The sequence below is a fragment of the Rhinopithecus roxellana genome, chromosome 20 (assembly GCF_007565055.1).
Source record: "Rhinopithecus roxellana isolate Shanxi Qingling chromosome 20, ASM756505v1, whole genome shotgun sequence".
Classification (NCBI taxonomy): Eukaryota; Metazoa; Chordata; class Mammalia; order Primates; family Cercopithecidae; genus Rhinopithecus; species Rhinopithecus roxellana.
Genome location: NC_044568.1, coordinates 73,314,987 through 73,338,152, shown reverse-complemented (window position 1 = coordinate 73,338,152; position 23,166 = coordinate 73,314,987). Strand labels below are relative to the sequence as shown.

At 43.6% G+C, this 23,166-nt stretch overlaps 1 protein-coding gene across 5 annotated transcripts in view; it reads right to left on the bottom strand.

The window, feature by feature from the left end:
• LOC104678413 (pyridoxal-dependent decarboxylase domain-containing protein 1) overlaps positions 1-23,166 on the bottom strand; it is a 62,036-nt gene that overhangs the window by 34,699 nt on the left and 4,171 nt on the right. For 4 of the 5 annotated variants that reach the window (XM_030924388.1, XM_030924390.1, XM_030924392.1 and 1 more), the window contains 4 exons: positions 9,085-9,158; positions 8,513-8,578; positions 4,450-4,530; positions 1,943-2,089 (listed from right to left, as the gene is read on the bottom strand). In XM_030924388.1, coding sequence (XP_030780248.1) covers positions 1,943-2,089; positions 4,450-4,530; positions 8,513-8,578; positions 9,085-9,158 — 368 coding nt within the window. Of the gene's footprint in view, positions 1-1,942; positions 2,090-3,458; positions 3,573-4,449; positions 4,531-8,512; positions 8,579-9,084; positions 9,159-23,166 lie in introns of those variants that run through there. The other variant, XM_030924391.1, reaches the window with a different exon arrangement.

Below are 23,166 nucleotides of genomic sequence, written 5' to 3'. Positions count from 1 at the left end.
CAGGCAGAGAGGACAGGAATGTGAAAAATCCTCACAGATGGCTGACACCTCATTACAGCTAGGGTTACCAAGCAGCGAGACAATAACCCTCCATCCATACCCAATTCCATAAAGAGCAGAAACCGAAAACAAGTAGAGATCAGGTGTTCTCAGACATAAAAAGCCTGAAGATCATGGTTCTGGCTTATTATGAACTAAAGCCAGCACTAGATAACACAGGCATAGTTTATAGCAGAGTCTCAGCCTAAAACATCCAAAGTAAACAAAACTGTCAAAAATGCTAGTCAGAGGCTGGGTGTGGTGGCTCACACCTGTAATGTCAGCACTTTGGGAGGCCAAGGCAGGCGGATCACCTGACGTCGGGAGTTCGAGACTAGCCCGGCCAACATGGTGAAACCCTGTCTCTACGAATTGCCAGCTGTGGTGGAGTGCCTGTAGTCCCAGCTACTCAGGAGACTGAGGCAGGAGAATTGCTTGAACCTGGGAGGTGGAGGGTACAGTGAGTCAAGATTGTGCCATTGCACTCCAGCCTGGGTGACAGAGCGAGATTCCGTCTCAAAAAAAAAAGCTAGTCAGGCTAACTTTTGGTTTTACTATAATCTGTTGAGGCTCCATCTCCTGGAGGAGGAGGGACAATTTCAACTACAGGCATTAGATTTTTACTAGAACAACAGAACACTGCTCCTTTAATAAAGTTGGGCAAACTTATACTCCTGCTTGGCCAAGTTCTTTCCCAACACTGAAAGTGAGGATCTCTCAAGTTAAATGTCTCAAGTTAGGCAAACATTCCTTCTCCATAAAAGTAACAGCTTATAAACCCAATACCACTAGTCCTATGTCTCCTACTGAATCCTTCATCTGTTGTAATTCCTTAATATTACTAGGATTATCACAGAATAAAATGAATTTCAATTTCATAGCACATATTCACCTTCCTTATGAGAGAGTTTTCTTTTTTTTTTTTTTTTTTTTTGAGATGGAGTCTCGCTCTGTCACCCAGGCTGGAGTGCAGTGCCTCAGCCTCCCGAGTAGCTGGGACTACAGGCATCCACTACCACACCCGGCTAATTTTTTTGTATTTTTATTAGAGACGGGGTTTGCCGTGTTAGCCAGAATGTTCTCGATTTCCTCACCTTGTGATCCGCCCACCTCAGCCTCCCAAAGTGCTGGGATTACAGGCATGAGCCACCGCACCTGGCCTTAAGAGTTTTCTTTCTAATAAAACACAAGCTAATATTTTCAAAGCACAGCTGGCCCTCCGAACCTGTGGGTTCTGCATCTGTGGATTCAACCAACCATGAGTAAAAAATCTTCAGAAATTTAAAAAGATGGGTGCATCTGTACTGAATATCTACAGACTTTCTTCCTTGTCATTATTCCCTAAACAATACAGTGTGACAACTGTTTACACAGCACTTACATCATATCAGGTATTATGTATAATCAAGAGATTAAAGTATACGCGAAGATGTGCCTAAATTATATGCAAATACTGTGCTATTTCACATAAGGGATTTGAGCATCCATGAATTTTTTTATCCATGGGGTGAGGATGGGAGGTCCAGAACCGATCCCCCAAGGACACCCAAGGATAAGGGACAACTGTATTTGAATCTAGATCATTGCTCTATCTTCTACTGACATATGCCAATTAGATACCCCACAAATAAATAACTGCTCACCCTATCAAACACATACGTGCTTCTATTCTCCACCCTTCACATGTGTTAGTCTATTAGCTCATTTAATCCTCACAACACTTCTATGAAATAGGTATTAATACTATCCCCATCTAACAGACCATGAAACAGGCATTGAGAGGTTAAACACTTCTTCCAAGAAGGAGGAAATCTGAACCCAAGTAGTACAGCTCCAGAAAAAAGATCTTTCCGACTATACCCGACTCATAAAATTCTTCACTGGAAACTCATCATGTCTTTACCTGAAAATTCTGCATAGCCACAAGGTGGTATCTGAAAGTATCCTAGTTGTAAGTTTTCTCAGTTTCTCCTTGTCCAGAGTTGAAATATAAGCTCCCAGACTATGTCCCAGCAAAGCCATATGACCTTGTTCTCCAATATTTTGGATTCTATTAAGCAAAATTAAAGTATTAGAGTCAAACCATAAAAAAGGACATAGAACTTAGAGACACAGAATTCCACAGAAATATCTGTCAGACTTGAAATCTACTTAATGGCTCAGAAAGCAAATGAAAATTCAATGCATATACAGTATTGATAGTCTGGTGAGAATTTTCTCTTTTTTGAGACGGAGGAAAAAAAAAAAAAATATATATATATATATATATATATATATATTTTTTTTTTTTTTTTTTTTTCCTGAGACGGAGTCCCCCTCTTGATGCCCAGGCTGAGGTGCAGTGGTGCAATCTCGGCTCACTACAACCTCCACCTCCTGGGTTCACTTGATTCTCTGGTCTCAGCCTCCCAAGTAGCTGGAATTACAGGCGCCCACACCAAGCCCGGCTAATTTTTTGTATTTTTAGTAGAGATGGGGTTTCACATGTTGGCTAGGCTGCTCTTGAACTCCTGACTTCAGGTGATCCACCTGCCTTGGCCTCCCAAAGTGCTGGGATTACAGGCATGAGCCACCACACCTGGCCAGAAAAATATTTTTATAATTTGAGTTCCAGGACGTAAACATCCCTTTTTACATTGAGTACCTACAAACTGTTTTAAAATAATTTCCGATTAAAATATTTTAAAAATTAAATACCAGCCTTAAGAATTATGGAGGGTAGAGCTAAGGTAAAATGAGCTGAAAGCATTTTTTAAAGAATGAAATCCTGGCCAGGAGCGGTGGCTCATGCCTGTAATCCCAGCACTCTGGGAGGCCGAGGCAGGCGGATCACGAGGTCAGGAGATTGAAACCATCCTGGCTAACACAGTGAAACCCCATCTCTACTAAAAATACAAAAAAATTAGCCGGGCATGGTGGTGGGCACCTGTAATCCCAGCTACTAGGGAGGCTGAGGCAGGAAAATGGAGTGAACCCGGAAGGCAGAGGTTGAAGTGAGCCAAAATGGCACCACTGCATTCCAGCCTGGGTGACAGAGTAAGAATCCATCTCAAAAAAAAAAAAAAAAAAAAGAATTAATTCCCAAGTCTCTGCATCAGATAGGATTTATTGCAATAATACAGCAAACTCATGGGGGACTAGGTATTATTTTATATATAAATAAAATTGATTATATAAAATGTTTTATATATAATTGAAACTAATTTCCCTTATAAAGAATAACTGTAAAAAAGAAGGAATAAGTTTACAATTGTTAACTGTAAATAATAAGAAAGAGACAACCTAATAGGATCATGGGTAACAGACAGATCCTAGAAATATAAATGGGTCTTAAAACATACAAAAAGACATTTCACTTGGTTCATAATAAAAAAAAACCCGCAAATTCAAATTATGCTGAAATACCACTTCTCACTTATCAGATTTCTCATCAGAATATCACTTATCAACGATCCTTCAGTCTGATAACGCCTTTGCAGGTGAAAGTGTGGAAATAAAGTACTCTCATACATTGCTGGTGGGACTGCTAAATGCCACAACTCCACGGAGGGAAATCTGGCAGGATCAAAATTCCAACAGCACGCACTGTCTGAGACAGCAACCCCATTTTCAGGACTTGGTCCTCCAGACACTTGCTTCTATGAGAAGGGACACATGTCGAAAGTTGTTTGCTGCAGCCATGTTTGTAACAGTGCAACATGACAGGGGACCAATAAAATAAAATATGGTTCATCTGTTCACAGTAAAATACATAGCTCTGACAAAGGAGAAAGCTCCTGTGCATTAATATGCAGTGAGCTCCAAGACATAAGTGAATAAATGCAAGCTGCAGAACATGTGCGCAGTAATTATGTATTAGGGTGGCATGGACATTTTGCTTGTGTATAATACATATAAAATCTCTCTGGAAGAATATACAAGAAACTGGTAATGTTTGTCTCTAGAGAAGAAAACACGGTAGAGAGATAGAGGTAGGAAGGAAAATTCCCTTTGTATATCGTTTTTTATTATCTGAATTTTGAACCAAGAGAACAATTTCACTTATTTCAAAACATTAAATTTAAAATAATTAAAGAGAAAACTAACTAAATAACTAACACAGGTGCAGCAATTCTTAGGAAGCAGAAGCATAGCAGCAGAAAGACATACAACACTCACTCTTCAGTCCTTCTAGTCAGCACCTCTCTAAGGCATGATACCATAAAAACTACAGGATCTAATTTCAATAAATGCATTCAGTTCACAAAATATATATGATATATAAATATCTTTCTGAAAAGAAAAAGGATTATTTTAATATCATATGTAACTCAATGAAATATAGCTTCTTACTGGAGCAACTTGTCAGAGTGCAATCACTACTGAAATCAAGAACATACACTCGAGAAGAGAAGCTGCCAGGTTCATTACCTGGGGCTCTGGGGCTCCTCATCTTCATCTCCATGCATCAGATTCTGAACTAACTGGAGGATGCTCACCATATCTTGTCCACTGCAGAATAAGAAGAGTTGATGGGCTGATGGGAACAGCACACATCCCCCACCACTCTCCCGCTACTTCCCTCATCCAATTAGCGTTACTTAAAGTTTTTTTTTTCTTAAGTAACTATAAGAGAAAGAATGTGGTATATAGTTTATGCTTTTTAAAAAACAAAGCTCAAATTATAAACTGAATTCTGATATAAACTTACTTGTGGTTAAATAAATCTTCTACCTAAATGAGAGTTTCATTTTAATAAATGTCACCAGTCTTTTCATTTTTATTTACTTTTTTGAGACTGGGTCTCACTTTGTCACCCAAGCTAGAGGGAAATGGCATGATCTAGGCTCACTGCAACTTCCACCTCCTGGGTTTAAGCGATTCTCCTGCCTCAGCCTCCTGAGTAGCTGAGATTACAGGTGTGCACCACCACACCCGGCTAATTTTTGTATTTTTAGTAGAGATGGGGTTTCACCATGTTGGCCAGACTGGTCTTCAACTCCTGGCTTCAAGTGATCCACCCTCCTTGGCCTCCCAAAGCGTTGTGATTACAGGCATGAGCCACCATGCCCAGCCGTTTTTGTATTTTCGGTAGAGACAGGGTTTTGCCATGTTGCCCAGGCTGGTCTCAAACCACTGAGCTCAAGCAATCCTCCTGCCTCAGCCTCCAAAAGTGCTGGGATTACAGGTCTGAGCCACCTTGCCCAGCCACCAGTCTTGCTCTAGCAACATTTCTACACATTTCATTTGAATCTTGGAGTACAAGACAGAGAGTATTTTATAAGCATGTAGTAAGAGCCAAAAGTCCTTATAATATGTACTTATATGTTATATAAAATATAATACATGTATAATCATCCTTAGTATATTATAATGCTAGACAGTCACAGAATACTCCATTGCCACTGGTATATCTAATTTTCCTCTTTAGGGATCTTGTCTGTTTGGACTAACAGCCTTTATGCAAGCTTCATTTATTACCAGCTCTTCCCCAAGCTGGGAAACTTGAGATCTGCTTAGAGTGTAACAACATTTTACTTCTATCCAAGATACGTTGCTATGAAATGTTCATTACATGAGGAGATGGAAGGTTATGAAAAGAATTCAAATGGCTGAAGTAGCAAGCAATGGCAAGGCAACCTGCAACAAGAATAACGTAAAGCTATTCCTCGGTCAATGAGAATAGACTAAAAAGATGTTTCCTCTTTCAAAAAAGGAAGTGCCGGGCCGGGCGCGGTGGCTCAAGCCTGTAATCCCAGCACTTTGGGAGGCCGAGACGGGCGGATCACGAGGTCAGGAGATCGAGACCATCCTGGCTAATACGATGAAACCCCGTCTCTACTAAAAAATACAAAAATCTAGCCGGGCGAGGTGGCGGGCGCCTGTAGTTCCAGCTACTCGGGAGGCTGAGTCAGGAGAATGGCGGGAACCCGGGAGGCGGAGCTTGCAGTGAGCTGAGATCCGGCCATTGCACTCCAGCCTGGGCCACAGAGCGAGACTCCGTCTCAAAAAAAAAAAAAAAAAAAAAAAAAAAAAAAAAAAAAAAAGGAAGTGCCATCAAAACAATGTCCCCAAACCTATTGTCCCCAAGGTGCTGCCCTTCAAGTGAGAGGAGCTCTGGGCCTTAGACACTGTAGAGATTAGGGCAAGCAGGGGCCCCTGAGGCACACTTGGCTGCCTGCCACATGACCTTGAGCAAGCTATTCCAACTCCCCGAGCCGGATGTGATGGATTTGGGAGGCTTCAGACAGTGAGGGAAGAGCGCTTAGCTATGCCTGGCATGCTACTGGTCTTCAATGCTGGGTAGCAGCATTCCTAAGTGTGAATCCTCCTAGTCAGTGGCTTAAGTCGCTGTCATTCTGAGAATTACAGATGCTGCTGGGAATATATCTCCTGGGAAAACTTCCGTAGAATCAGGAGACTAAACCTTATAGCCTTTGGCTTCCATCAGTAGGCCCGGAATGAGGAGATTTTATAGGACCTGCCTCCTGTTCTGAGCTGAGAAAGCACTTCACACCTAGCTTCACATCAGCATTATTCATGCTATGAATAGGAGTGACTGTTTTAAAAGTATTAGTATCTTGGCGTGTTACTGGCACACTGTGATCCTTTATCTATACGTTTCTTTTGCAACCTGGTTCCATTTATATTCAGGTCAAAGGATATTTAAAGGAGTTGTACTGTTTACTTACGTGCAGTTTCCTGGTTATAATAGGAAAAAAAAATAAGTTTGTCTCAGGGAAGCAGGGCTGGGACACTAATTTCAGATTAACTGCTAACGTCTTGGGAAAATTTTAGTCAGCTATTTACTTTTTTGCTACTTTTCCTGCTACTTAAACCATGAAGATGTGACAGATTTGCTTCAGTTGCCAAAAAATAAGTAATTTGACATTTTCCTTTCATTTACATTATGAAAACAATATATCTTATCAAATTAAAATACCTCTTAGAATAAAACTCAGTCCACCAAATATATGACAGGTTTCAACAGTGAATTAAGTATGATACCCCAGTTATAATGACAAATTTGTATATCACTTTGATTTGATAGGGTCCCATCATGTTGTTCAGGGTGGCCTCGAACTCCTTGACTCAAGCCATCCTCCTGCCTCAGGCTCCCAAGCAGCTGGGACTACAGGTGTGCACCACGGTGCCTAGCTCCATGTATCACTTTTGAGTCATGAGGTTGTATTAAATTGTTGGTTTTTTTGTTGTTGTTGTTGTTGAGACGGAGTCTCGCTCTGTCGCCCAGGCTGGAGTGCAATGGCCGGATCTCAACTCACTGCAAGCTCTGTCTCCTGGGTTCACGCCATTCTCCTGCCTCAGCCTCCCGAGTAGCTGGGACTACAGGCGCCCGCCACCTTGCCCGGCTAGTTTTTTGTATTTTTTAGTAGAGATGGGGTTTCACCGTGTTAGCCAAGATGGTCTCGATCTCCTGACCTCGTGATCCACCCGTCTTGGCCTCCCAAAGTGCTGGGATTACAGGCTTGAGCCACCATGCCCGGCCAAATTGTTGGTTTTTAAAAAAATTTTTGGCCGGGTGCAGTGGCTCACACTTGTAGTCCCAGCATATTGGGAAGCTAAGGCAGGCGGATCACCTCAGGTCAGGAGATAGAGATCATCCTGCCCAAAACAGTGAAACCCTGTCTCTACTAAAAATACAAAACTTAGCTGGGAGTGGTGGCGCACTCCTGTAATCCCAGCGACTCGGGAGGCTGAGGCAAGAGAATCGCTTGAATCCGGGAGGCAGAGGTTGCAGTGAGCTGAGATCATGCCACTGCACTCCAGCCTTGCAACACAGCGAGACTCCATCTCAAAATTAGAGTGTCTCTATCACTCCCGCTGGAGCGCAGTGGTACAATCACAGATCGCTGTAACCTTGAACTCCTAGGTTGAAGTGATCCTCCCTCCTTGGCCTCCCAAAGTGCTGGGATTACAGGTGTGACCCACTGTACTCAGCCTCTATTAAATACCAAATGGGAGAGGGAGAGAAGCCAGTAGATACAGCAGTATCACCAACTAGCCAATGGCACTTCCGTTTTCTAATGTTATACTGCACATAAGTCTATTTAAATTTGCTATGTGTTCATTAAAACTAAAACCGTAACTCGATGATAAGATACCGGTTTAAGAAAAATGTAGGCCAGGCATAGTGGCTCACACCTATAATCTCAGCACTTTGGGAGGCCGAGGTGGGCGGATCACCTGAGTTCAAGGTCAGAAGTTAGAAACCAGCCTGGCCAACATGGCGAAATCCCATCTCTACTGAAAATACAAAAACTAGCCAGGTTTGGTGGTGCATGCCTGTAATCTCAGCTACTCGGGAGGCTGAGGCACAAGAAAGACCTGTTTGAACCTGGGAGGTGGAGGCTGCAGTGAGCCCAGATCGCACCACTGCACCCCAGCCTGGGCTACAGAGCAAGACCGCGTCTCAAAAACAAACAAACAAAAATTTACACCTTAACTAAAGGTATGGATCCTCACTGCCACCTACCTGCCCTGGAGTGGGCCTGGAATATCTCCGGATATGAGCTTCTTTCCATTTTCCTCTTCTGTTCTTCTAATTTAAAGAAAAGAAAAAGCTGTTCATTTATTTCATCATACCAAATTTCTAACTCCTGAACATGCAAACATGACCGTGTTGCCTATAACCTCCCAGTGACTGAGGCGGGATTTCAAACACATTTATCACATCTCCCTGCCTCCAGTTTCAGGTATCATTCGAGTTTCTGGAAAAGACAAGAATACGCAAAAAAGTTCCACCCACTTCTTGTTTACTTGGTGCTCCATATGACCTGAATATATAATAAGTATTTATAGAGTCAAATCAATATATTAAGTAAATGAAACTCTTAACAGAATTAAATATTGTTAAGTCCTTCCTCTCAATTTCAAAATCCTTAATTACAAGGCACCCTTTACCCAAGACAAATACCAATTTTCAAGTCAGCCTAAGCTGTGTGTGACACTGTGAAGCCAAGAGGCATCTTTAACAGAAGGAAACCGGAGTTGCTGGCTTCACAGCAGGCTGAACTTGTTGAACAGGGTCACCTCTGTCCTGCTCACCTCTGACTGTCCTCCAGCATCTTCATTGCCTCCTTCAAGTTTTTTCCCATTTCAGCTAACGTGGGGTCTGCTATCTGAGAGACAAAAAAAAAAAAAAAAGAAAGAAATTTTCATAATCCTCTATTACCTCTACAACACAATTCACCCAGAAAAATCAAGTGCATCATTTCTTCTGGATTTACTGTAAAATACATGCATGATTTTAAAACTTCCAACAGTACAAAAGTATAACAGAAAAAGTAAAAGTCCTCCAGCCCCACTTCCCAGACGAAGTCGCTGTTTTTATTTTTATTTTTTGCGATGGAGTCTCACTCTGCCACCCAGGCTAGAGTGCAATGGCACAATCTTGCTCACTGCAACCTCTGCCTCCCAGGTTCAAGTGATTCTCTTGCCTCAGCCTCCCAAGTAGCTGGGATTACAGGCACACACCACCATGCCCAGCTACTTTTCATATTTTCAGTAGAGACGGGGGTTTCACCATGTGGCCACGCTAGTCTCAAACTCCTGACCTCAAGTGATCTACCCACCTCGGCTTCCCAAAGTGCTGGGACTGCAGGTGTGAGCCACCGTACCTGGCCTCCTTTTGTTCCTTTTGAATTTTAGTACCATGTGTATACCTACCTCCCACCCAAAAAGTAAACAAAATAGAATTTAAATTTTCCTGCAGAATTATTATTTTTTCACCATTCATTCTGGGAAGAACCACATGAGGCCAAAACCAAGGACCTTGCCCTTCTTCACACTTGGTGCCACTCTCCCCCTTGACAAGTTACAAGTCCCGTGGAGGTAACCACAAGGTCCCCTCAGCCTGGCCTTTGTACACAGTCCCGGGGTACGGGCAACGCATGACCCACACTCCAGGGCAGCAGGACAACTTGGTCTTTGATGACATCACTTCTGATAACAAAGTGAGTCAGCTTCACTTCAGACAAGCAATGTGGCAGTGATATAAAGACATGCTATTTTGACAAATAATATTATTTTTGAGACAGTCGCTCTGTTACACAGGCTGGCGTACAGTGGTTTGTTTGATCGTGGCTCACTGCAGCCTTGACCTCCAGGGATCAAGTGATCCTCCCACCTCAGCTTCCTGAGTACCTGGAAGTACAAGCGCTCGCCACCATGCCTAGCTAATTTTTAAAATTTTTTTGTGGATACAAGATCTAATTATGCTGTCCAGGCTGGTCTCAAACTCCTGAGCTCAAGTTATCCTTCTACCTGGGCCTTCCAAAGTGCTGAGATTACAGGCGTGAGCCACTGCGCCCGACCTTTTTGCAGAATTAAAACACACACCTTCATTTTCCTTTCTCTATTTTTAATCTCTGTAGTTATTTTTAGGGAGAAAATTCTTGTTGACCTCAATCTCTATGTAGTATGAGTTGTTATAATAATTGATATTACATTATATATATTATACACAATAATACATACAATATTATATATAAGTTAGAGCTCTTTTGTTCCCCTTACTCTTCTAAGTGTGCTGCTTAAAGGAAGAACTATGTTTATCTTTTCGTATTGCTCACTGTATCTAGCAATATCTTACAGCGTGACGTACAATATGTACATATTTAAAACTTTATTGCCTCCTCAAAATTGTTTTTAAGAAACTCCACTCCATTTATCAATATGAGATTCAGAAATTGTTACATTCTAGACGGGACCTAAGGGATCTAGTCCAGAGATTTTCCAGCTGTGTTCTCCTGAGCCGTAAGGCCCCTGGGAGAACTCTGAGAAGGAAAGGTTACGTCAGCAGCTGGGGCCTCCAGCTCCCTAGCAGATCAGCTCTGTTTTATATAACAGGGTTTTAAGTAAAGTTTTATTTGTAAAAAGTTTCACTGAAAAGAAAAAAAAATTGTTTGGGAGACCATGGCAGAACAATCACGTGAGGCCAGGAGTTCCAGATCAGCCTGGGCAACATGGTGAGACCCCACTTTTACAAAAAAATAATCAGTTGGGTGCGGTGGTGCACTCCTGCAGTCCTAGCTACTTAGGAAGGAGAGGTAGGAGGATCACTTGAGCCTCAGAGTTTGAGGCTACAGTAAGCTATGATTGTGCCACTGCACTCCTGGAACAGTAAATCCCTGTTGCAAAAAAAAAAAACCACAAACATATAGCATAAAAACATCTGATTCTGGTCTAACATTTTGGAGGTGAGGAAACTAAGATGCAGAGAGGTTAAGTGACTTGCCTATGGTCATGGAGCTAATAAATGACAGTGAGGTGCCAAAACCTGGAGTCCCTGACTCCTGTTTCTGGCCTCTATTATATCACACTGGGTCCCACAAGGGCTTACAAGGTAATCATTTAGCCACAACCAAATTTTTAGATAAAATAGACAAATTTTCAAACAGGTGTTTTCAATAAAATTCACCACTTTAACTATGAAAAGGCTCAGAAAGCACTTGAGAAAGGCCTCAGGGCTGACAGTTAGTGAGGAGAATGAGGAACAGATGATGGTCAAGAGAATTTATCTTCACCCCTGAGTCAGCTGGTGATGCTCCTGATGATCCTCACTCCTGTGACACCCCCGTGTGTCCCCTACCATCTGGCCAAATGAAAAGATAAACAGTTTGGCTTGATTCACACCTTCATGCTCCCAACGACCATCCTGTCTCAAACATCCTCATGACTTTTATCTATCTCTCGCCTAGCACCTATTCAATTACAAGTCAGTAATTCCAGGAAACCTTTATGGATAAAGCCACTCTTGCTCTTTCACATACCCTCTAACGACACTGACGCCTTTTGTCCTAAACCAAAAATCTAGACTTGTTGCTTGACAACGTTGGTGGTATTTATGGGGACAATGGGACAGAACGCTTGCAGTTGTTGCGACTGCCATTTATCCTCAAGATTCCTTACACCCTTTACTGTGAATTGTTTTATAGATGTGCTTTCCAGTATAAATGTGCTCCCCAATTAGATTACAAGCTTCTTGAAGGCAGGGATTCAGACTCCTACTAATTTTGACCTCTCTTTAGATCAAGGATCTAAAGTTGGCTCAATTCTCTGATTGTCATATCACCCTGAAAATCCCTTAGGAAGGCAGCCAGAGAGGGTATCAACATACTGTTCTCTAAGCGCAACACAGCTATTTCTTTCAATAGAATTATAATGTATATTTCCAGTAAGAATAGATAAAACATGCCAAGCGTGGTGGCTCATGCCTGTAATCCCAGCACTTTGGGAGGCCAAGGCAGGAGGATCAGTTGAGTCCAGGAGTTTAAGATCAGCCTGGGCAACATGGCAAAACCTCGTCTCTACAAAAAATACAAAACAAGTTAGCCAGGCATGGTAGTGCATGCCTGTGGTCTCAGCTACTCAGGAGGCTGAGGCGGAAAGATTGCTTGAGCCCAGGAGGTCAAGGCCACAGTGAGACAACATCATGCCACTGCACTCCAGCCTGGGTGACAGAGCAAGAACTGGTCTCAATTAAAAAAAAAAAAAAAATAGACAAAATACAGCTCAGGCAATAGGGCAAAACCCCATGTCTGCAAAAAATACAAAAGTCAGCCAGGACCGGGCGCGGTGGCTCAAGCCTGTAATCCCAGCACTTTGGGAGGCCGAGACGGGCGGATCACAAGGTCAGGAGATCGAGACCATCCTGGCTAACACAGTGAAACCCCGTATCTACTAAAAAATACAAAAAAAAACTAGCCAGGCGAGGTGGCAGGCATCTGTAGTCCCAGCTACTCAGGAGACTGAGGCAGGAGAATGGCGTGAACCCGGGAGGCGGAGCTTGCAGTGAGCTGAGATCCCGCCACTGCACTCCAGCCTGGGCGACAGAGCGAGACTCCGTCTCAAAAAAAAAAAAAAAAAAGAGTCAGCCAGGCATGGTGGTGCGTGCCTGTAGTCCCAACTACTTAGGAGGTTTAGGTGGGACAATCATGTGAGCCTGGGAGGTTGAGGCTTTGGTGGTGAGCCATTATCACACTACTGCACTCCAGCCTGGACGACAGAGTGAGAACCTGTCTCCACAACAAATACACACACACACATACACATACACATATCTATATACATATATAATACGTATACATACACGCAAAAAATAGTTTAGAAGCCATATTGCGTGCATACGCATTTATAAACACTAAAATCCCATGCAATGACAAGATGTTTAAACTGTGAGAGGTACGAGGGAAATGCAGATTCATAATCCCCAGGTGAAGCTCTGACTCAGGAGTGCACAAGCACTGCATGGACTGACTTACATTTAAATTGTTCTTGCTGGCTAGGCATGGTGGCTCACGTCTATAATCCCAGCATGTTGGGAAGCCGAGGTGGACGGATCACCTGAGGCCCAGAAGTTCAAGACCAGCTTGGCCAACTGGCGAAATCCTGTCTCTACTAAAAATACAAAAATTAGCCGGGCATGGTTACGTGTGCCTGCAGTCCTAGGTACTTGGGAGGCTGCAGCAGGAGAATCGCTTGACCCCAGGAGGTGGAGGTTGCAGTAACCTGAAACTGCGCCACTGCACTCCAGCCTGGGCACCAGAGCAAGACTGTCTCAAAAAATTAAATAAAAATAACAGTTCTTGCTCTTCAGGGGGTAAGCCCGGGGGGAGGGGGGAGTGGGTGGGTAGGAAAAGCAGCACTGATAGTTAAGTTTGGGTGAAAAAAATGTGAACAATGACCCCAATGCTGTAGACTCTCACGTGTTTGTTGCATTAGTTGGATAATCCAAAATATGAAGTATTACCCAGTTTCAGGATAATATTAAGATCTAAACCAAGGAATGCGCTATGAAAAGTTGTAGGTTAACTGATCTCTTAAAACTAAAAACAGCATCTTCATAAGCTTCTACTGAGGGCAGTTACCACTTTCTTCATCACATTTCTTATACTCAATAGCTGTGGGCAATGCCAAAATAGCTGTATGATCAACATTAATAAACAACAGCAGGGCAACAGCCAGACACAAACCTAAATGAAGAATTAAATTGTGCAAAGATGCATAAAGATGTCTATTAGTTAATACATAGGAGACTGTTTGATAATGTTGGCAGAAAAAAAAAACAGGCCGGGCGCGGTGGCTCACATCTGTAATCCCAGCACTTTGGAAGGCCGAGGTGGGTGGATCACCTGAGGCCAGGTGCTTGAGACCAGCCTCGCCAACATGGCAAAACCCCATCTCTACTAAAAATACAGACATTTGCCAGGCATGGTGGGGGGCGCCTGTAATCCCAGCTATTCAAGAGACTGAGGCAGGAGAATAGCTTGAACGTGGGAGGCGGAGGCTGCAGTGAGCAGAGATGATGCCACTGCACTCAGTGTGGGCGACAGCAAAATTCCATCTCAAAAAACAAAAACAAAAAACAAACAAACAAAGGAAAAACAGTATTCTATGTCAGGTTCCTGAGAAGAATGTCAAATAATTTCTGAGTCCCTTAGCACTGAATGCAGGGTCAGACACAGAGTAAGTATTCAATCAGATTTATGATCCTTATAATTACTAATATTTACTGGGTTGCTTACTATATTCCAGGCATCATGCTAATAATTAACGCCTCTACACACATTACTTCCTCACAAGCCCCAGATCACAGTACATTTTAGAGTCAGAATTTAAAACTAAGTAAAATTCTAGGACCAGTGCTCTTAACCACTGCGCAATACTGCTTCTCAATTTCATCAAGTAAATGAAGCAACTCAATGCTTTAAAAAAGCTCATACTCAAAAATCATATTTAGAACTACGGTTTAATTTTAAAGATTATCCTTGCTTGATTAATGGTTTCACCTGGGAAGAAAGTGACTCTTTACAGGGAAAATTTCTATTTTACAACAGTCTCAACTAAATGGCCATAAACTCATCATCCAGATCAGGGCATTTTCTTTTTTTTTTTTTCCTTTTTCCACCAACCCTTAAACCCGAGCATTTTTAAGAGTGAAAGGGTGGCCAGGCGTGGTGGCTCATACCTATAAAACCAGCACTTTGGGAGGCCAAGACGGGGCAGATCACCTGATGTCAAGAGTTTGAGACAGCCTGGCCAAAATAGTGAAACCCCATCTCTACTAAATATACAAAAATTAGCTGGGCGTGGCAGTGTGCCTGTAATCCAAGCTACTCAGGAGGCTGAGGCACAAGAATCACTTGAACCTAGGAGGTGGTCACAGTTAGCCAAGATAACGCCACTGCACTCCAGCCTGGGCAACAGAGCAAGACTCTGTCTCAAACAAAAATCCCAAAACCAAAAAAAGTGCAACAAAGCATTTACAGAGTGGATATATCTACATGCACATTTTCTGATAGATGCTAATTGCTGAGAATTTAGACAGTTATACCTCTCTACAAATTTATAAATGATATTTCGAGTATGGTTAATTCTGTTGTATAAATGAAGTGGGTTCAATATTTTTGCTACAATTTTATCTAACACAGATGCATGGTAGGTATGATTTAATTCTCCTCTCCTAAGAAGAACCATTCAACTGTATCCTCACTATCACAGAACTGAGACTTTTTTTTTTTGAGATGGAGTCTCATTCTGTCTCCCAGGTTGGAGTGCAGTGGCTTGATCTCGGCGCACTGCAAGCTCCACCTCCTGGGTTCAAGTGATTCTCCTGCCTCAGGCTCCCAAGTAGCTGGCATTACAGGCGTCCGCCATCACGCCCAGCTAATTTTTTGTATTTTTAGTAGAGACGGGGTTTCACCATGTTGGCCAGGCTAGTCTTGAACTCCTGACCTCAGGTGATCTGCCCGCCTTGGCCTCCCGAAGTGCTGGGATTACAGGCCTGAGAAACTGCACCCAGCCAGAACTGAGACTTTAATAGGTAGCTCATTTTATAAAACAAGCCCTACTACTCATACTTTCATGAGCACGTTTTCAATCTTTTTTTTTTTTTTTTGAGACACAACCTCACTCTATTGTCCAGGCTGTCACAATGGTGTGATCATAGCTGGCCATAGCCTTGAATTCCTGGGCTCAAGTGATCCTCTAACCTCAGCCCCCTGAGCAGACAGGGCTATAGGCACATGCCACCATACTTAGCTAATTTTTAAAAATTTTTTGGAGAGACAAGGTCTTACTATGTTGCCCAGGCTGATCTCAAACTCCTGGCTTCACGAGCAATCCTCCTGCCTTGGCCTCCCAAAGTGCTGAGATTAGAAACGTGAGCCACATTGCCTCGCCAAGAATCGTTTTTATGCTAGGTGATTTTTATCACTTTCGGACAGTATGGATATTAAAATACTCCCTCACTATCAGAAGAAATATTACATATGTAATGTTAACATTGCTTAAAAGTTCTGACAATTTAAATGTTGGAGGAAAAGTCAAGAATCAAACACAATGTAAGACGATTAAGGAGGTCAGGGAGCAACTCTCAATTTTTCAAAAAAGCTAACAGAAAATTATAAATTGGCAAGGCCAGGCGCAGTGGCTCACGCCTGTAATCCCAGCACTTTGGGAGGCCGAGATGGGTGGATCATGAGGTCAGGAGATCGAGACCATCTCTACTAAAAATACAAAAATTAGTCAGGCACGATGGTGGGTACCTGTAGTCCCAGCTACTCCGGAAGCCGAGGCAGGAGAATCGCTTGAACCCAGGAGGCGGAGGTTGCAGTGAGCCAAGAATGCACCACTGCACTCCAGCCTAGGTGACAGAGCAAGACTCTGTTTTGGGGGGAGGGGGGAATCATCTTTTGAAAACACACTAATAAACACTTTCCTCAGTTAAACCAGTTCACCAGTGTGAATTTAAAAAATTATACATTTGGCCAACAGCAGTGGCTCATGCCTGTAATCCCAGCATTTTGGGAGGCAGAGGCGGGCGGATCACAAGGTCATGAGTTTGAGACCAGCCTGTTCAACATGGTCAAACCCTGTCTCTACTAAAGATACAAAAAATTAGCTGGGCGTGGTGGTGTGCCTGTAACCCCAGCTACTCAAGAGGCTGAGGCAGGAGAATCGTTTGAACTCAGGAGGCGGAGGTTGTAGTGAACTGAGATGGCACCATTGCACTCCAGCCTGGATGACAGGATGAGAGTCTGTCTCAAAAATAAATAAATACACACACACACACACACACACACACACACCTTTATGTGATTTAGAAAAAACAAAAACACACACACACACCTCAAATCCCAGAATACAGAGACACTACAGTTGAGCACAAATTGAAGTTAAAAAAAAAAGGGGGGGGGGGTGCAGGGATGGGATGGGGGGTTAAAGAGGGCAAGAATGACAGAAAGCAGGGCAGGGATCCACTGCAAAGGGACATTTTCCGGGAGATGGAAATGCTCTGTACCTTTTTTCAGGTGGGTGGGTAGGGGACTTGTTTTTTGAGACAAGGTCTCACTCTGTCACCCAGGCCAAGTGCAGTAGCACTATCGTGGCTCAATGCAGCCTCACCCTCCTGGGCTCAAGTGATCCTCTCACCTCAGCCTCTCAAGTAGTTGGGACTACAGGTGTATGACACCAAGCCTGGCTAAGTTTTTTTTTTTTTTATAGAGATGGGGGTCTCACTAGGTTGCCCTGGCTGCCCTCAAACTCCTGGGCTCAGGTGATCCTCCTGCCTTGGCCTCCCAAAGTGTTGAAATTACAGGTGTGCGCCACTGTACCAGGTCAATGCGTCGTATCTTGATCATGCTGGTGGTAATATCCCTATATACAACTTCCAAAACACAAACTCTATAACTAAAATGGGTATTTTTGTTGTACGTAAACTGTCCCTCAATTTTTCATAAAGGGGGAGTAAATCGATGTAAAGTAGATTTAAAAGAAAATATTAGGCCGGGCGCGGTGGCTCAAGCCTGTAATCCCAGCACTTTGGGAGGCCGAGATGGGTGGATCACGAGGTCGGGAGATGGAGACCATCCTGGCTAACCCGGTGAAACCCCGTCTCTACTAAAAAATACAAAAAACTAGCTGGGCGAGGTGGCGGGCGCCTGTAGTCCCAGCTACTCGGGAGGCTGAGGCAGGAGAATGGCGTAAACCTGGGAGGCAGAGCTTGCAGTGAGCTGAGATCCGGCCACTGCACTCCAGCCTGGGCGACAGAGCGAAACTCCGTCTCAAAAAAAAAAAAAAAAAAAAAAAGAAAATATTAAGCAAATAATAGTATAGGTGGTACACTGATGTGGCCAAATTCACACATGGTACATGAATAACTGCTGTTTGGGAGATACAGAGCTAAGCCTTTAAAGAGAAGGCTTTTTTTTTCTTTTTTTTTGAGATGGAGTCTTGCTTTGTTGCCCAGGCTGGAGTGCAATAGGGTGATCTCGGCTCACTGCAACCTCCACCTCCCGGGTTCAAGCAATTCTCCTGACTCAGCCTCCCAAGTAGCTGGGACCACAGGTGCATGCCACCACACCCAGCTAATTTTTTGTATTTTTAGTAAAGACAGTGTTTCACCGTGTTAGCCATGATGGTCTCTTATCTCCTGACCTCGTGATCTGCCCGTCTCAGCCTCCCAAACTGCTGGGATTACAGGAATGGGCCACCACAGCCAGACAAGAGAAGGCTTTTAAGAGAAGCAACCTCTATAAAAAAAGAAAGTCTAGGCAGGTCGCGGTGGCGCAAGCCTGTAATCCCAGCACTTTGGGAGGCCGAGACGGGCGGATCACGAGGTCAGGAGATCGAGACCATCCTGGCTAACACAGTGAAACCCTGTCTCTACTAAAAAATACAAAAAACTAGCCGGGCGAGGTGGCAGGCGTCTGTAGTCCCAGCTACTCGGGAGGCTGAGGCAGGAGAATGGCGTAAACCCGGGAGGCGGAGCTTGCAGTGAGCTGAGATCCGGCCACCGCACTCCAGTCCGGGTGACAGAGCGAGACTCCGCCTCAAAAAAAAAAAAAAGTCTAAAATTCATTTTTAAAAGTATATTAATTGTAACATTCATCAAAAATAGAAGTATGTAATACTTTCATTTCAACAAAGTTTTTTTTCAGGAGAGAAATATTCTTATTTGGGGGACTTTTAGGGCTTATTTCAGGGGCCTCTTAGGGCTAAAGAGAAATCAGCTGCTCATATTAGAAGACCTTGGTGTTATCAAATGCTAGTTTATACCATATGCATTAGACATATAAAAAATCACTACCTATCTTCGGCTGAGATAAAAAGCAAGAGGCAAAGCTCCAAACAGCTGTTCCTAACTTACCAACTACTCTTGCCTCCCACTGCTTTCTGAACAAGGTAAATCCTGAATAGTGATAATCATTCAACTTCATCTCTGCAAAAAGCATTTCTTTTCCTCCCAGGCGAAAACAAACAGTGCCTGCTGTCTAGCAGTAAACAAGTCCCCCAAACACCACACACATCTATTATAATACATACCTCTGAGAAGCCACGGCAAGAACACAATGTTCCTTACGGGCCAAGGATGAGAGAAGAGGAAAGGTATCCTCCAAGTTGATACAGTGACTTGTTTTTTTTTTTTTTTTTTTTGAGACGGAGTCTTGCTCTGCCGCCCAGGCTGGAGTGCAGTGGCCGGCTCTCAGCTCACTGCAAGCTCCGCCTCCCGGGTTCACACCATTCTCCTGTCTCAGCCTCCCGAGTAGCTGGGACTACAGGCGCCCACCTCGTTACCCGGCTAGTTTTTTGTATTTTTTAGTAGAGACGGGGTTTCACCGTATTAGCCAGGATGGTCTCGATCTCCTGACCTCATGATCCGCCCGTCTCGGCCTCCCAAAGTGCTGGGATTACAGGCTTGACCCACTGCGCCCGGCCGATACAGTGACTTGTAAACCTGCTTTATCTTATTGGGGTCTCAGTTTCTACATTTGTAAGTATTTTTTGCCTGATTCAATACTACAGTATTTAATTAAGAACCAGAACTTTTGTCTCCTCCCATCTTCTTTTTTTGTTTTTGAGATGGAGTCTCACTCTGTTGCCCACACTGGAGTGCAGTGGTGCAATCTCCTGAGTAGCTGGGACTACAGGCGTGAGCCACCACACCTGGCTAATTTTTGTATTTTTCGTAGAGATGGGTTTTCACCATGTTGGCCAGGCTGGTCCCGAACTCCTGACCTCAGGTGATCCACCCACCTTGGCCTCCCAAAGTGCTGGGAGTACAGGCATGAGTCAGCACGCCCAGCCGTCTCCTCTCATCTTCTAAGAACCGGATACTATCATTTGAAAGTGTTATTCTTAACCATCATGGTCTCTACGCTTGAGTGTGTCTGTGAGAATATGAAGACATACTGTAATTACTGGCTCATTAAGCATCATAATCTTCCTAGTCGCAAAGGGTTAGCCAAGTATTTTATAAGGTGTAACTATGAGTATTTAAACTTACAAATTCCTCAAGAAGATAGGCGGAAAATAGGAAAGAAAAGGGCAAAAATAGGCCGGGCGCAGTGGCCCACCTGAGGTCGGGAGTTCGAGGCCAGCCTGGCCAACATGAAGAAACCCTGTCTCTACGAAAAATACAAAAAATTAGCCAGGCGTGTTGGTGCGCGCACAGGAGAACTGCTTGAACCCAGGAGGCAGAGGTTACAGTGAACTGAGATCGTGCCACTGCACTCCAGCCTGGGCAACAAGAGCAAAATACTGTCTCAAAAAAAAAAAAAAAGAAAGAAAGAAAGAAAAGAAAAGGGCAAAAATACCCAACAGTGGAAAGGAGGGAGCAAAGTTAACTGCACAGATCACATCTCAGTCACAGAGAGCAGTATATGAAGGGGGGGGGAAAAGCCTCTAATCACTTGACTGAGATATATGTGGGAGATGCTAGAAATCCAACTCCGCGTTCCAAAAAACTGTGTTCCCAGAGACCACTACTGCAGTGTCGATTCACACAGCCCTTATAACATGAGTAAACACTTCCAGATAATGACACTGATGGAAAAATAGCATACAATAGGAAAGCTCTATTTCTAAAAACTTTACGGTTTAACTGGAATCACACCTTTATTCTGCAACAAAAAGAAAATTGCTGAACAGAAGCAGATACTGTTATAACTCTTCCTTAAAATAAGCTTCTTCCCTAGGGCTTGTTAGTGCGCGATCAAACCAGAAAGGTAAAGATGAAATGGCTTTCCTGTTTCTTGATTTTTATCTACCAGCAATAATATGAGGCACGCTCATAAAGAGTTGCATTACATTTCAATTAAACTCTAGAAAGGCATAATTCTGAGCTAAATACTCTGCCTAAAGAATCTTTTCCATACAATCTGATTACTTGCTCCTTGCACTCACAACTTGTTTCTTAATTTCTGTGCTTTTTATCCCTCCTTTCTATGTTTCTTAATTTCTGTGCTTTTTATCCCTCCTTTCTATGCAAGGTTTTATCCAAAAAGTATACCCCTTACCAGAAAGTGACCTCCTGCCGGGATCCCATCTTACTCACCTTGTGTGTCTGTCAGGACTCAGCACTGGGCTTTGGCCACAGCTTACCTTCGATTGATAAAAAATATACATCAAGGCCGGGTATGGTGGCTCACACCTGTAATCCCAGCACTTTGGGAACCCAGCCAGGCAGATCACTTGAGGTCAGGAGTTCGAGACCAGCCTGGCCAACATGGCGAAACCCCATCTGTATTAAAAATACAAAAATTGGCCAGGCGCAGTGGCTCACACCTGTAATCCCAGCACTTTGGGAGGCCGAGGCAAAGGTCAGGAGATCAAGACCATCCTGGCTAACACTTGGTGAAATCCCGTCTCTACTAAAAATACAAAAAATTAGCTGGGCGTGGTGGCGGGCATCTGTAGTCCCAGCTGAGGCAGGAGAATGGTGTGAACCCAGGAGGCGGAGCTTGCAGTGAGCCGAGATTGAGCCACTGTACTCCAGCCTAGGCCACGGGGCGAGACTCCATCTCAAAAAAATAAAAAATTAAAAAAAACAAAAATTAGCCGGGTGTGGTACAAAAATAATCCCAACTACTCGGGAGGCTGAGGCAGGAGAATTGCTTGAACCCAGGAGGCAGAGGTTGCAGTGAGGCAGAGGCTGCATCGAGGTGAGATCGCGCCACTGCACTCCAGCCTGGGTGACAGCAAGATTCCGTCTCAAAAAAACATATATATAAATCAAAACAGGTTTCTGCTTTAGGTGACAACAGATGACATTAAGCTCAAGCAACTTCTACCTATAACTCATAATCCTAGATACAGTGGAGCAAAGACGGAAATAGGGACCATCAATAGCTCTGCCACTGACTTCCCCTGCAGTCTTGAATAAATCAAGAATGAACAAAGCCATAAATATCTAGTATCAAGAACTGTGTATCATGGCCGAGTCCTATCAGTTTTCCCTGAGAGCCAGTATTAGATAATCATTTACAGCCTTAGCCACCATGCACCTGTATGCAAAACCCTCACATTGTAACACTGGAATTGACTTTATATGAAAGCTACAATTACAGCTTCTCATCTCCTGCCATTCTATATAAAAGAGTGGGATCTACAGAGCCATATACGGAAACTGGTCATTTCAACCTTGCCTAACAGGAGTTCCTTTCTCATGCTTTTTAAGGAAGGAGCAGGAAGAGAAATTCTCAGAGTCCTTATCAGTAAGTAATGATCAGGAATGTTCTATTGATGCTGCTATAAACCTCCAGCATAACAGCAAGGTGACAAAGAATTTTCTAAAATTAGGCCCAAATAGGAGGAAAGAAACGCTTAGCTCAGGATGACTTCAAGAACCAAAAATGGACTGAGTTGTGCTGATTGAGGTCAGAAACACGGTCAAAGTTGCCTCTTTCAGAGATGAGAATTAGATATAACAAGTAATTGGCTGCGCACGGTAGCTCACGCCTGTAACCCCAGCACTTTGGGAGGCCAAGGCGGGTGGATCACTTGAGGTCAGGAGCTTGAGACCAGCCTGGTCAATATGGTGAAATTCCATCCCTATTAAAAATACAAAAATTAGCCAGGTATGGTGGTGGGCGCCTGTAATCCCGGCTACTTGAGAGGCTGAGGCAGGAGAATCGCTTGAACTCGGAGAGCAGAGATTGCAGTGAGCCGAGACTGTGCCACTGCACTCTACCCTGGGCGACAGAGTGAGACTCCATCTCAAAAAAAGAAAAAAAAAGTAATTGCCAGCTCTTAGCTGTCCAGTGGAACCTTCTTTGGCGATGGAAATGTTCCACGTCTGTGCTGCCCAATGTAGCAGACATCAGCCACATGTGGTTGAAATGTAGC